At 36.6% G+C, this 15,132-nt stretch overlaps 1 protein-coding gene across 1 annotated transcript in view; it reads left to right on the top strand.

Annotated features, from left to right (window-relative positions):
• ATP2C1 (ATPase secretory pathway Ca2+ transporting 1) overlaps positions 1-15,132 on the top strand; it is a 121,642-nt gene that overhangs the window by 34,779 nt on the left and 71,731 nt on the right. The window contains 6 exon segments of the mRNA XM_007462421.1: positions 4,647-4,757; positions 6,200-6,316; positions 9,095-9,184; positions 11,180-11,215; positions 14,423-14,484; positions 15,045-15,132. The exon segment at positions 15,045-15,132 is cut by the window's right edge and continues 9 nt beyond it. Coding sequence (XP_007462483.1) covers positions 4,647-4,757; positions 6,200-6,316; positions 9,095-9,184; positions 11,180-11,215; positions 14,423-14,484; positions 15,045-15,132 — 504 coding nt within the window.

The following is a 15,132-nucleotide window of genomic DNA, read 5'->3' as shown; positions in this document are numbered from 1 at the left end:
CCCGCGTCTCCTGCATCGGCAGGCGGACTCTCAAGCACTGCGCCACCAGGGAAGCCCTTGGCAGTCTTTTTAAGTTTAGCTATCCTAGTGGGTGTGAGGTGTTATCTCATTGTGGTTTTAATATGTATTTGCCTCATGACTAATGGTGTTGAGGAGCTTGTCTTGTGCTTATTGCTCATTTGTATATCTTCTTTGTAGGAATATATGTTCAAATCTTTTACTCATTTTTAATTGGGTTATTGGTCCTTTTTTCTTTTATTGTTGAATTGTAAGAGTTTATATATTGTAGATATAAGCCCCTTATCAGATAAATGACTTGCAGATATTTTTTTCCCATTCCGTGGGTTATCTTTTTAACTTTCTTCATGGTGTCCTTTGTAGCACAAAATTTTAAAATTTTGATGATGTGCAATCTTTTTCTTTTGTTTCCTGTACTTTTGGCATTATGTCTAGGATGCCATGGTCAAGAAGATTTAAGCCCATGTCTTCTAAGAGTTTTATAGTTTCAGCTCTTATATTTAGGTCTTTGATCCATTTTGAATTAATTTTTATGTATGGTGTGAGGGAGGGGTATAGCTTTAATCTTTTTGGTGTGGTTATCCAGTTGTCCCAGCACCATTTGTTGAAAAGAGTCTCCAAGTATTCTTTACCAGGGTGAATAGTGTTACTATTTAGCATATAAGATAAGCTAAAAATCTAGTTCTTCATCATGTCCTGTCATTTTTACCTCTACTTTTACTATTTCTGCACCTCATCACCCTGTCCAAGCTACATTAGGCTGTTGTTTAGACTTATGTAATAGGTTCCAGACTGGTCGTATTCTCAACACTTTTACTCTCCACTCCTTTTATTTTCCAACTTGTGGCCTTTATTTATTATTATTATTTTTCATACCACAGTTCAGGGTCTTCCTTTTGCTCTTAAGATCAATATAGAAATTCTACAGTATGGCCCATAGGACCCTGTAGGATCCCCACCCACTTCTTTAGCCTGTTTTTGCTTTGTATGTTGTCTTGATTTCTTCAATCCAGATACTTCTCAGAGGAGTGTTTCAATATGCTCCCTCCACCATAGCTACCAACATGCCTGCATCCTACTTGTGTTACTCTGCCTTCCCATCTGTAACTGAATGAACTTTTATCTAAGGCCAGCCCTATTCGAAATTGGCCAGATTCCGCCCCTCTCATTTAGTCCAGAACATTGCATTATCAGTTGTCCTGTCTCTCTTCTGTGTTGTCAGTTATCATTCTAATCAACATACAAACATGATGTTATTTCTTCCATCTTAAAAGAAAAAAAACCCAGCTCTTGACCCTACATTTCATTCTGTCTATGATCCCATTTCCCTGCTCCTCTTTTGCATCAGAATGGGAATTACTTATACTTGGCTGTCTCTTAACTTCTCTCCTGCTGTTTCCGCTGAATCCACTCCTGATTTTTGGGTCCCACTATACTACACTGAACTCATTTATTTATCTCCTTGTCACCAAGTCCTGTGGTCAGTTCTCAGTTCTTATCTTAATTTTTCAGTAACATTTGGCCCAGCCCATTACACTGTGCTTGAAATACTTGCTTCTCTCTTGGTTCTCCTTTTACCTCACTGGTTGCTCCTTCTTGGTCTTTTCTCTTGGTCACTGCTCATCTTGGATTTCTGTCTGTTGGGAGGATGCCCTAGGGTCAGCCTGCAGACCTCTTCCCTTTCTTCTGTGCTGGTGTGTATGTTTATCCTCAGATTTAATACCATTTATATGCTCATGATGACATGTGCTTGCTTCAGCCTGGACCTCTCATAGGTGCACATGTACCCACCTTCCTCCTGGACATTTCTACCTAGATGTCTAATAGCTGGTTCCCTTGCTTCTTTCAGGTCTCTGCCCAAATGTCACCTTACTGGAGAGGTCTTCCTTGTGGTACCCATCATCCCCCACCATATAAAATGAAGTAACTCCTCCCTTGCTTCTCCTTCTTTTCTTAATTGTTTTCTAGAACATTTATCATGTATTATTTATGGTCTTTTGCTTCCTATTGGTATGTAGCTCCATGAGGATAGAGTTCTTACCTGTTTGGTCACTTTTGTGTCCCCAGTACCAAGAATAATAAGCATCGATTATGTGTCAAAGGACTGAGTGAGTGAGTGGATATCGTTGGGCATCTTTAGTGCTTCACTCTCGCGGTGCTCCCCCTTCCTCACACGTTCAGTTCCTTCTGTTCTTCCATCCCCTCCCTCAGGCAGCTTCTTGCCTCTCACTTCCATAAGCATCACTTCCTCATCAGACCTTTCCTGTCCTGATTGTAGTCTCTGATTGCAAACGCCCTTAGCCGTGGACTCCTTCATAGTAGTGATCCTATCAGTTTCCATTCATTTTTGCTGTTCTTTGTTAATACCTGTCTTCTGTTTCCTTCCAGTTGCCCTCCCCCTTATTTTGCTCTCTGTTAAATTCTAAGGGCCTAGCAGAGAGTCAGATTCTCAGTAAATGGCAGGTGTTTGTTAAGAGTAAATGAATGAACAAATTAAAATATTCTTATGATTTATATAACAACCCATCTGAGTTGGTAAATCTCTGTAACATTTGCTTAAAAAGAAAATAGGATTAAAATTTAATGATTTCATAATTTTAAGTCGATATAGAGTCTAGTAAGCATAGATACAGTTAACATTACTGCTTTTGGCCAAGAATTTACTGGGCTGTGGCCTCCCTCTGTTGTGGAAACCTGTCCTTACCGTGGCTGGCCATCCAGCCTCTGCCACCACCCACAGCATCTGGCACTCTTCATTCTAAGTCCTGAAGTTGGTCTGCTGTAAACTCACCCTTTGGGTTTGGGGTTGCCCTCTTGCCCTTCATATATGTAGAGAGTTATCTTATCCTTTATTAAATGAAATATAGTCTCACTCCTGTTGAGAGTTTTGAGCTCTTTTGGGCCCATGTAATGCTCCTGAGGGATTTTATGTAAAGTGTGTTCCAACATAGACCCTATTTATATACCAACTACCAAAGGGTAACTTTTAAAAAAGACTTTTATGACTAAGGCTCTTGTACCGGAGATGGCAGTTTCCAATATGTTAATGATATGTTTAATAGTATGTCTAATAGAAGAATTACTAGCCTTAATAATTTATTGAGCTCATTATATTATTGAGTACATGCATATAAATATTAAATAGTTTTGGGAGAAAATAGCTATTTCAGTGTTTATTACTAGTGGGTCAAATGCTGTATTAATGGATGTAATCCTCAAACAACTTTAGGCACTATCCTCATATTATATATGAAGAAATTAATGTACATGAATCTTAGAAATAAAAGATTTTCTTAATCTCATTGTTACTGCAGGCAGTGTAAACATATTTGATCCTTCTTAATGATCTCAGAAGATAAAATAACCATGTCAAGAAAGGTAATCTGTTTCCAATTTCCTCAGAATTTTTGGTCACTAGTATCATCTCATTAAAAGAAAAATACTTATGCTCTTTTCTTTAAAATACTTAAATATTTAACAATGCCTTTGTAATAGATGGGATTAGAAAATGTGTATATGATTGTTCCAGAACTTGGATGCATTGGGAAACACTTTTTTTTTTCATAGCTATTTACTGTTTTTTTTCGAGTAAGTACAGTTTTTTTTTTTTTAAATGGATACAGGTCTCTATAATAATACTTTAATAATAATAGAAACTTAAATTATTATTTTTTTGACCTTATTTGTTGTCTTAAGTGCTGCCTCAAAAACAATTTTTAGGGAAATATTTTATCCTAAATATGTTGATTATCCAAGGTTGAAAACATTTCACCTGAAAGAAAGATTTGTATCTTGGCAATAAGATGATCACTTCACTTTCAGTATTGTTTAAATCAGTGCATGTGTGGCAGCTGAAATGTTTTCTTCTCTAAAGTTTCAGCGTGGAGCTTTTGTCTCCCTTTCTCATACTTTTTCAAAACTTTCTGTCTATAAAGATTCAAGTCTGGATTGGGGATTTATTTCTAGAAATGTGTTAAACACTTTTCTGTAGATATTTGCTTATGAAGCTGCATCAAGTAGGTGCCATGGTTACCATCATCTCTGTGACTCACTGCTTGTTCACAACCCCTTCACTCACCTGTGTGTCCTCTGCTTGTCCGTTTTCTCTGCTTTCTGCTTCCCCTCATTTGACAATGGGTTTGTAATTCTGATGTTCTGTCATGGTGCTTCAGTAGAGTAGCCTGGTGTCCTTTCTGGATAGGTAAGAAATGAGCTGGTCAACAGGGGTAGTTAAAATGGAGCAAGCTTAGCTGTACCTTGTCCCTCGTGTTAAACATAATGAGTTTAGAGGATTATGACTCCATGTAATCATTGGGATCTGCTAGACAGGACATCTGTTTTACTTTTTATTCATTACACTGGTGTAGAAATAGCATTTTTTTTTTTAATGTGAAAATTGTTTTGTGTTCTAGCTAGCACTGGTGACTTAATTTTTGAAATGTGCTTTCTGGAATAGCACGTAGTATAAAATTATCTTAATAGGACTGGATACTCATTATTAGTCTGAAAATATTTGTTTTCTAACTGTGAAAAAAGGTTTCTGGGAACGTTTGAATTTTCATTTATTCTAGACCGCATTAGAATTGTTTAGTATATTCAAATATTTTTCCTTTGGTTTTATTTCATAGGTTGCACGTTTTCAAAAAATTCCTAATGCTGAAAATGAGACAATGATTCCTGTATTGACATCAAAAAAAGCAAGTGAATTACCAGTCAGTGAAGTTGCAAGCATTCTCCAAGTAAGTGCTTGGTGGGAAGGAAGGGAGTGGATAGTAGAATGAGTCACTTAGACTCTATAGATAAGTGCTATCTGGTAGAATTTTCTGTGATGACAGAAATATTATGTTCTGCACTGTCCAGTGCAGTAGCCACTAGTTAAACATGACAATTGAGGATTTAAAGTACAGATAGTTTAGGGGAGGAACTGAAATTAATTTAATTTAGTTTTTATTCATTGAAATTTAAATAGGTGCATGAGGCTAGTGGTTACCTGATTGAACAGTGCAACTCTAGATCATTAGTATTGCTAGGGACTATTTATGCTGTGTGAGGATTAGTTGGATTAGGAAAATAATTTAATTATTAACATAAGTAGAGTTAGGAGTTTATCTTTTTTTTATGTGTTTTCTAATGTAAAAGCTAAGTGCAAGTTCAGAACTGCAAATAAACTTTGCTTATGTTATTTAATCTCTTCCTAGTTTTAAAAAGCACAATCTAATGAAACATGAGGAAAAGAATATTTAAAATTCTTCCTTCAGAATTCACATATTTTAACAATGGCATTAAAAACATCGGGTATCCTTTTCTTGAGGTTTTTTTTTGGGAGGCGGGTTGTATTTATACTCTGTTTTAAAACCACTTACTCTAAATATATTTGTGTCACAAGACTATTAGTGAACTCTATTATAAAGCTTTTGGCCAGAGAAACTTAATTATTTTAGAGATGCAAATAATTTATTCTTTAATGATAGTTAAAATAATAAATCACGAGAGGCAGTGACTGAAGAATGTAGGTGGTGTTCATAGGGCATAAAATGTCCCAAGAACCAGTTAATGTTAACTTCATTATTTTGAGTAATTTAGGAACCACAGATTTTCTGCTTGGAATAAATATACAGTCCAAGAACAAAAGGTAACACCAATCTCAGAATTTTGATAGGCTCAGAGAACAAGAAAGATGCATGATCTTTTGGAGAAACTAATTTTAGAAAACAACAACAGTGAAAATGAAGAAAACTAATTAAAATGTACTGGTATTTTGTTTTCTGTACATCCTGACTGGTTTGTGTTCTCTTTCTCCAAAGAAAATCATGATGTTTTTGTTTATTAAACTCTATCTTGTTGCTTACATTAAAAATTTTTTTATGGAGGTATAATTTATATAAAATACAGTGTACTCATATTAAATGTACAGTTTGCATTTTGACAGATGTAACCATCACCACAATTAAGATGTAGAAAATTTTCATCACTCCGAAAAGCTTCCACATGTTTTTTGCAGCTAATCCCTCCCAGTGCTCTGGCCCCAGGCAACCACTGATATGCTTTCTGTCCCCATAGATTAGTTTTGACTGTCATAGAAGTTCCTGTAAGTGTGATCATACGTATGTACTTTCTTTGTGTTTTCTTTTTTTTTTCTCTGCTAATATTCTCAATGACTTTTGTGGGTAAAATCTCATAGGCTGATCTTCAGAATGGTCTAAACAAATGTGAAGTAAGTCATCGGAGAGCCTTCCATGGCTGGAATGAGTTTGATATCAGTGAAGATGAGCCACTATGGAAGAAGTATATTTCTCAGGTGAGATATTTTTATTTTCTCCTGCTGTGTAATTTACATGTATTTTTGTAAATGTAGTTGTTTACTTTTGTGAAGTTATTTATGGAGAAAGGAAATAATTTTTTAAAATGTTTTTTACCTAAATTTTTTCATTTGTTAGAGTTTATTGTTACATTGGAATTTCTATGATTTTAGTGTACAAATCTTTAAGGACACATTACATGGAGGTGATACTATTAACAGTAGTTTCCTTTGCAGGTGTCTTAAATATTTTTTATTATAGAAATGCTAATTTTTTTAAAAGTGATATGGCTAGCTTAGAAAATTAGTAAAAGTTAGGTCATTTGACTGCCTGGGTACAAGTTCCACCTTTATTTCTTACTAGCTCTGTGCTCTTTATTATCCTCTGAGCCTTATCTATAAAATGGGGATAATAATCTTAGGAGATAGTAAGCTATCAGTAGATGATAGCTATTTTAAATTATATTTTATTAATGTCCTAATCTTTTCAGAAAGATTTACTGTAGGATTTTTCTTATCTTTATGACAAGTATATTAGTGAAAAGCTAAAAAACTCCTATGGGCTTCCCTGGTGGCACAGTGGTTTAGAGTCCGCCTGCCGATGCAGAGGACACGGGTTCGTGCTCCGGTCTGGGAAGGTCCCACATGCCGCGGAGCGGCTGGGACCGTGAGCCATGGCCGCTGAGCCTGCGCGTCCGGAGGCTGTGCTCCGCAACGGGAGACGCCACAACAGTGAGAGGCCCGCGTACCCCACCCCCCCAAAAAAAGAATTTATTTGTTTGGCAAACTAATCCTACTACTTGAAAACTGGCCATGGGAGTTTTTTTGGGTTTTTTTTGCGGAACGCAGGCCTCTCACTGTTGTGGCCTCTCCCGTTGCGGAGCCCAGGCTCCGGACGCGCCGGCTCAGTGGCCATGGCTCATGGGCCCAGCCGCTCCGCGGCATGTGGGACCTTCCCAGACCGGAGCACGAACCCGTGTCCTCTGCATCGGCAGGCGGACTCTAAACCACTGCGCCACCAGGGAAGCCCCAAATAAATTCTTTTTATTCTAAGCTGCAGGTTCTTTTTTAAAAATATCTTCGTTTAACTTTTCTAAAGGGCCTTGCCTGTTAATGAACCAAAATTTATCATTTTTAACTTATTTAAATGAATTTGTCTAAAGTAGAAAAACTCAATTTTTAGAGAACCTTGTATCTGTCTTGTTTTTATTGGAATCTTTTTTATATGTATATTTGTATTCTCCCATTTACCACATTTCCACATTACCTAAAACTTCAGAAGTTTACTCTGGATTTATAAATTACAGTGATTTGACTTATCACTAGGCAATATGATTTTTAATGTTTTGCTTTCTTGATCCTGTTTCAAAGTTAGAGTACCTGCATCATGAGATTGCTGTGAGAATGAAATGAAATAGTGCCTGTAATATAGTTAAGTGCAAGCAGTAATTAACAGTAAATATAAGTTGTTAATCATAAAGCACTGGACCACTCCTCACTCCTCTACAGAGAACACTGAATTTGTTGTTCTGCAAACATTTGGAGCCTGCCATCTATCAGGTGGTTTCCTTAGTACCACGGCACAGCTGTTTTAGGGTGAAATAAAATGATCATGGGCCTTGCTCTCAAAGTGTGGTGATAGCAGCTAATGTTTGAGGGGTTTGTAGTTTACACAGTGATTTAATATACATTCTTGGTTAATCCTTACCACAGTTTTTGGTACAAGGTAGGGAAGCACCCCCAGGGCTTAAAAAATTAAGGTCACACAAAACTGGAGCTGGATTCAAACCCAGGTACTCTGCCTCAGTTTATGTGTAGTTTGTCAACCCTGGACCACTTTGCAGTTGTACTTTTATTTTGCTGGAGCAGTGATTTTCAATCCTCTGTGCATTAGAATCACTTGGGGAGTGCTTTATAAATGCTGAAGCCTGTGCCCTGTGCCCAGAGATTCTGATTTGATTGCTCTGGTGTGAACCTGGGCATTTGTTGGAAACTCTTCACGTGATTCTGATGTGAAGCAGGGTTGCAACCACTGTGCCAAGGAATGGAGCCATAAAGGGAGTGGGAGGTGGTGGCGTCTAACTTCAGAGTTATGATATCCAGGGGCTGAGGCTCTCTGCTGGGATGGATTCTTTGCAAAGTTACTTTGCAACTTTGACGGCGATTGGCACCGTTTCATCAGAGGAAGGCACTCTGGCAGCAGAGCTCTGACGTTTAACTAGATGTCCAACTGGAAGAATTTGGGTTGGCTCTGGTGCTTGGTCATTTAAGAGCTGCCTGATTGAGTTGGTGCTGTGGTTTGTTTCTTTAGATACTTTTGTCTCTGCTAGCTAGATGTCAGGAAAACCAGTGTTGGGAAAATCTTCAGCTTCTTCTGTGGTGAGGATCTTACTGTCTGCTCTTAGCTGCTCCGCCCCTCCCCTGGTGGGGGGTGGTTATTCCTGTGGTGGGTGGGTCAACCACAGAATTGTAATCTACACCCATTTACTTATAATATAGGAATGCTGAGGAATGTTTGGAATTTATAATTTAGGTGTTCTACCCAGTGCTTAATGTAAACCTTTAGCTTAAAAGTTATTTTCCATTTATTCTAGCCCGGGTAGAAATTCAGAACAGCTTATAGTATACTAAAAATACATGTGTACTATAAGGAATTGGTAAATTCTTAATTTTAAGTAATAATGCCCTGATAGTTGTTTTTTTTAGGCTTTTGCTGTGCTGGTACACAACTGTCTTTCATACAAAACTGTTGAATTGCTGTTTTTTTTTCACTTTCAGTTTAAAAATCCCCTTATTATGCTGCTTCTGGCTTCTGCAGTCATCAGTGTTTTAATGCATCAGTTTGATGATGCTGTCAGTATCACTGTGGTAAGAAAAAATATATATTTTTAAAAATTGTTAATCATATAAATTAGGATTGGCTTTTATTTTAGAAAATGAATTGAGACATGCCTTAATGCTTCTTCAGATTTTTTTGTTAAAATCCAAATTCTGGTTTTAGTTGCAGTGATCTCAAGTAATGTTCAAGGGTCTGTGATTGGCACCCTAGAATTATTTAACAATCCGATAATTTCACAGATATGAAATATTTTATAATAATTTTCCAGTTAAATATTTATTTTACTTTCCAATTGAGAATACGTTTGAGTAATCGTGAACTGAAGCCTGACATTTAAAAAATTAAAAGTATTATTTAACAGTGTACTCTGTATTTTATTCTTTCCAGTTAGGTTATTCTGGCTTTCATCTTTTTTTTTTTTCTTGCCCTTCTGTTTCATTGTAGTATAAAAATTTATAGTAAGTTTAAGCATTGATTAAAGCAAGTGTGTTAGGCTTAAGAACACAGTAGAAATGAACGTAGAGCTGTGATTCACCAGCTCTTGCTTGTGGACTCCCAGGAGTCTCTGAGATTCTTTTAAGGGAGCATATGAGGTCAAAACTACTTTCATAAAACTAAAAACATTATTGGTCTTTTTGCTATAGACATTTGCATCAGTGGCGCAAAAGTGATGGCGGGTAAAACTGTTAGAGCTTCGACTTGAATCAAAATAATGGCAACAAACTGTCTAGTAGTCATTGTTTTCTTTCACTGTTTCTCTTAGCAGTGTTTTTGATAAAACAGTAAAAATTAATTTTATTAAGTCTTGATCCTTAAATATATACCTTTTTAATGTGATGAAATGGGAAGTACGCATTGAAGTATGATGGTTGTCTCAAGGAAAGGCTGTGTGCTGAGCTGAACTAGCCTTTTACTCAAAAGAATGACTGATAGACAAACTATGGTTATTAAGACTTGGATAACTGGCATACTTTTTCTGAAAGTGAGTGGCATGAGCCTATCACTGCAAGAAAAACAACTGACAGAATTTGTTGCCAATGGTAAAATTCAAGCTTTCAGTGATAATTAGAATTTTCAAAAATTTTATGCATTATTTTATGCTGGACAGCTTCCCAGTATTTAAGACCTTATTCTAATAAGATCAGTAGTGATTTTAGTGAATGTGATTTTTTTTTTTAACTATTATGAAATGTGTCAACACTCGAAAGATTTGAATAACCAAGTGAATCAATCTTTTCTAAATGACCAGTGCATGATGATACAAAATATTCGGTGACAAAAGAGCCATGCAACATGCAAAAGAGATCAGTAGATTTTAATATAACAGATTATGAAAAGTTCATTAATATAGTTTTAGGTTCTATATTGCAAATTACTTTTAAAGTAACAGTTGTCTAATTTTGGTGTAGCTAAGAATAATATCCACAATCATCTGAAAAGGCTTTTAAAATGCTCCTCCCTTTTTCAACAATATCTGAATGAGGCTGAATTTTGTTCATATACTTCAGCCTAATCAGCATATCAATAGATTGAATGCAGAAGCAGGTACGAGAATCTGGCTTTGTATTAAAGCAGACATTAAAGATAGAAAAATTGAAAACACTGCCACTTTTCCCACAATTTTCTGGGGGGAATATTTTTCATAAAAAATGTTGTTTGTGTTAACATGTAATGGGCTTACTTTTTTTTAGATAATAAGTAGAAATTAAAACTAAGTGATTGAAAACGTATTTAATATGGTAAATATCAATAGCTGGAAGTCACATAAACAAAAGCTGGTCCTCCGTTTGTAAGAGCATAAAGGGATCCAGAGATCAAAGAGTTTGAGAAGCCTTCCTGGGGAGGCAGGTCCCTGTCAGCTGTCAGTTTTCCCCCACAGGCCTCAAGGCGGAGTTGTGATTCCTTCCCTGGCTGTTTTGTGCTTAGTGTCTGGTGTCTTGGGGCTGCAGATAGAGTCAGAAAAATAAGATATGATTAACAGTTATTACAATGTCTTATTTAAAAAGGTTGTTTGTTTTGTTTAGGCAATACTTATCGTCGTTACAGTCGCCTTTGTTCAGGTGAGTAAGTAGCCTATTTTGACGACATAAAAATGGTATTTTAGTTAATTGCTTAAAAAAATCAAGGTGGCTTATGTTAAAATGTATAGTTAATGGGTATGTTGGTCAGAACAATTTATTCTTTTTTTTTGAAATAATTTCAAAAACAATAACTCTGCAAGGAATTTTGTGGAACCAACTTGACTGCTTTGGTTTAGGCAGTGGCATGAAGAAATCTAGTTTTTTATTTGATGATGTTAAAGATAACTGAAGCAGATGGAAGCAAAAAGTACAGTAATAGAAATAAAATCCAGCAGTAGGCTTTTAAATTTTTTCCAGTTAAAAAACTGGGCCAGAGTTCAAATTCCTTATTCCTCAATGGAAGGGATGTTCTGATCTGGATTGAACTCCCTGTTCAGCATGCACATTGAAACAGTAAAGAAGATATATGAAAAGGAACCCCCTTTAAAAAATTAATGTGAATAGTGTGGAGATAATGTCTGGATTTCTGTTGACCAGTATAGATATAAATAAAAATGTGGGCTTAGTTTTATGTTTATTTAAATATCTGATAACTTCTTCAGGTTTTAGAACAGTGTTGGCAGGTGTCATTTGATTAGCTAAAAGTTTTAAGCATGGTTAATAAGACTAGAAGAATTATTCTAGTTTAGGGAAAAATTAATATGTCATTTGAAATTCATGTTAATTTGAATCTTAAGACTATATTTTAAGTGGCTGTGGTTATTTTCACATCTGTGATTTATTCCTTGGGTATTTCCTGTCATCATCCAGTTTTCCTGTGGTAATCTCTAATTTAGTAATTTGTTTTATAGTCACTCAGTGTAGAAAAGCCGGTTTTAATCAGATTATCTGCAGCAAGTTTGTGAGTTGCATTAGTACACCAACAGGGATCCTGTATCTAGGGAATCCTTTTGCTTAGAACAGATAAAAGTTGCCTTAGGGCAGGTGGTGGGCTTAGTTTAGTAGAGGTTATTCCAGGCTGAGCCTCGTTGGACACAGCTATTCATTTGGTCATGTGGGTGGTACACCGCACTGGACCAGTAACTGGAACCCTTTTGCATCTTTAATAATGCTACAGATGTATGGAGTGGCTTGCTTCAGAAGTATTCTTACAGTATTATCACTTTGTATGGAAGACGTTAGTAGCTTGGTAATAGCCCCTACTTTCAGAAAAAATCCCACAAAATTTCTATTTTAACATACTCAGTGTGGACTTTTACGCAAAGATAGTGTGTTACACACCTTAAATGTAGTGGCTGAAACCATCTGCCAGATATCTTTATGATAGTTCATTTGATAGGTTCATTATTTATATTTGTGTTTTTACCTGTGTTTTAGGAGGAGAATGCTTTTTATTATTTACATCGGCCTTCCCCCTTTCTAATCTCAATTTCCCATCCTCATTGTACACCCTTGCAGTCATAAAAATAGCTAATTGTTTTGTATAGTCATATATTGATGCCACCTTACAATAAATTTAAAATTTAACTTTTAGGTGTTCATTTGAGATGGCTGTCAAGTTTGTGTTGAAGGATCATTTTGATATAGCGGTATCTTTGTAGTTGTAGGGAGTAAAGGCTAAGAAGTCTGAAGAGGGAGGTAAAGATTGGGCAGCTTCTATGTCATTTATTAGTAGGATCTAGGAGTAGTGAGTGTTTTCTAGCCTTTTATGGAATTTTTGGGTAAAACTTCCAAATTCCTTAATATCCTTGGTATGATTGGGGGAGGGGTGTCTTTGTAATTTTTTTAAAAATTGAAGTATAGTTGAGATGCAGTATTGTTTCAGGTGCAGTATACAGTGATTTGATATTTGCATGCATTATGAAATGATCACCATAAGCCTAGTAACCGTCTGTCCCCATACAGAATTATTGGAATGTTCCTTATGCTGTATATTACCCTGGGTGTCTTGTGATTTTTTATATTTACAGATTTACCTTACTCTCACATTTGTTCCTCTTGCTTAAGTAGTAAAGACAGATTTAGTTCTAAGTTATTCATATATAGCTTGGCATTTTCTATTTGAAAATGTTTGTGATGGGTATGCAGTTTTGATTAGTGCTAGCACTGCAATCATTTCAAAACACCCCCCAACTTTCACTCCCACTACTCTCCCTACACCTTCTTCTCCCTTTTTTTTTTTTTTTTTTGCGGTACGCGGGCCTCTCACTGTTGTGGCCTCTCCTGTTGCGGAGCGCAGACTCAGCGGCCACGGCTCACGGGCCCAGCCTCTCCGCGGCATGTGGGATCTTCCCGGACCGGGGCACGAACCCGTGTCCCCTGCATCGGCAGGCGGACCCTCAACCACTGCACCACCAGGGAAGCCCTCTTCTCCCTTTTTAACCTTAGATAAAAAGATTGGTATACTTAGTGCAGACGTGAGACAAAAATAGCAGTGATGTTGTGTGAAGCAAGACAGCCCACATTTCTGAGGTGAAGGATGTCTCTGACTCTCAGCTGTGATTGTATGGTTGGAGGAAGGCTGCAGCCTCACAGTTAGGGCCCCTGAGAATTTCCCCTTCCAGGTAATTCAGTCATGGGAAAGGGTAGGGCAGCCACATCTCTCTCCTTGTTTAACGTATGTTCTTCCCACGAAGATTTGTTTCACAAACCTTTACAGTTGCCTTGGGCTTGAATCCTCAACGCCAGTGTTGTTTGCAGTTAATTGTCTTTGACATCCTTGGTCATTAAACACTAAAAGTAATCTTAATTATGAGGCTCAATGATCTTAACTTTTAATGACTGAAAACTCTACTCTTTGGACACAGTAATCAGTTTTCTTCACTTTCTTATAAGTAACTTGACCTTAGGTTTGCACATTGAATATTGAAATATAAAATTGAGCGACTTCCCTGGTGGCCCAGTGGTTAAGACTCGCACTTGCAATGCAGGGGGCGTGGGTTCGATCCCTGGTTGGGGAACTAAGATCCCACATACTGTGTGGTGTGCCCCCCCCAAAAAAAATATATATAAAAAATTGAGAATACTTAATTATCAAAAATTGGTCACTATATATTTAACATAAGGGACAAGCTTTTATGGGTAGGAATATAAATGCAAGTAAAGAAAAAGATAAAAATTGGGAGAAATGTTAAAATAATGATTGGGGTCAATATTTAGTTAAGTCTAACATAGTATATGTTCTTAAGAATGTACATATTTGCATTTCTTTATAAATATTTTTTCTTAATTTTTTTTTTTTAATAGGAATATCGTTCAGAAAAATCTCTTGAAGAACTGAGTAAACTTATGCCACCAGAATGCCATTGGTATGATCCTTGTTTCTGATACGGATTTCTACTCTTAAAAGTAGAAATTAAATGTGACTATTACAGTGTACATTTTGGCCCAATATTTGTTTAAACATAAGGTAGAAACCATTAATCTGACATGAAAAATTCATGCCCTATTCAGTATAGCAAGTTGTACTATTAAAACTTTTGTTACTTCTAATTTTGAGATTCTTGAGACATGGATTTATTCAACAGATACTTTCTGTGTGTGACTATGTGCCAAGCACTGTTGTGGGTGCAGTGATGTATAATCAGACCCTGGTGATTGAGAAGGTTGCTGCAGTTTTTGCATTTTACATTTGAGCAACTGGATAGCTTTTCCATTGCTTTGTTTTTTTTTTTAATTCATCTGAGCATCTTAATTATCAAGAGCACAAGAGTAAGTCTTTGCTTGGTTTCTGTATTTGACTTATCTCCTTAGAAGTGGTGATAATGCAATATAGTTTCCCTCAGGCAAGCCTACTGGAAGGAATTTCTTAAAATAAGTGGCCTGGCTTGCTTTCTTCCTCCGTGGTTGTTTCTGTTTCATGTTACAGTGTGCGTGAAGGAAAATTGGAACATACACTTGCACGAGACTTGGTTCCAGGTGATACAGTTTGCCTTTCTGTTGGGGACAGAGTTCCT

This window comes from Lipotes vexillifer, unplaced genomic scaffold (genome assembly GCF_000442215.2).
Source record: "Lipotes vexillifer unplaced genomic scaffold, Lipotes_vexillifer_v1.1 scaffold884, whole genome shotgun sequence".
In the NCBI taxonomy this organism is placed as follows: Eukaryota; Metazoa; Chordata; class Mammalia; order Artiodactyla; family Lipotidae; genus Lipotes; species Lipotes vexillifer.
This window is presented reverse-complemented; position numbering and strand designations above follow the sequence as displayed.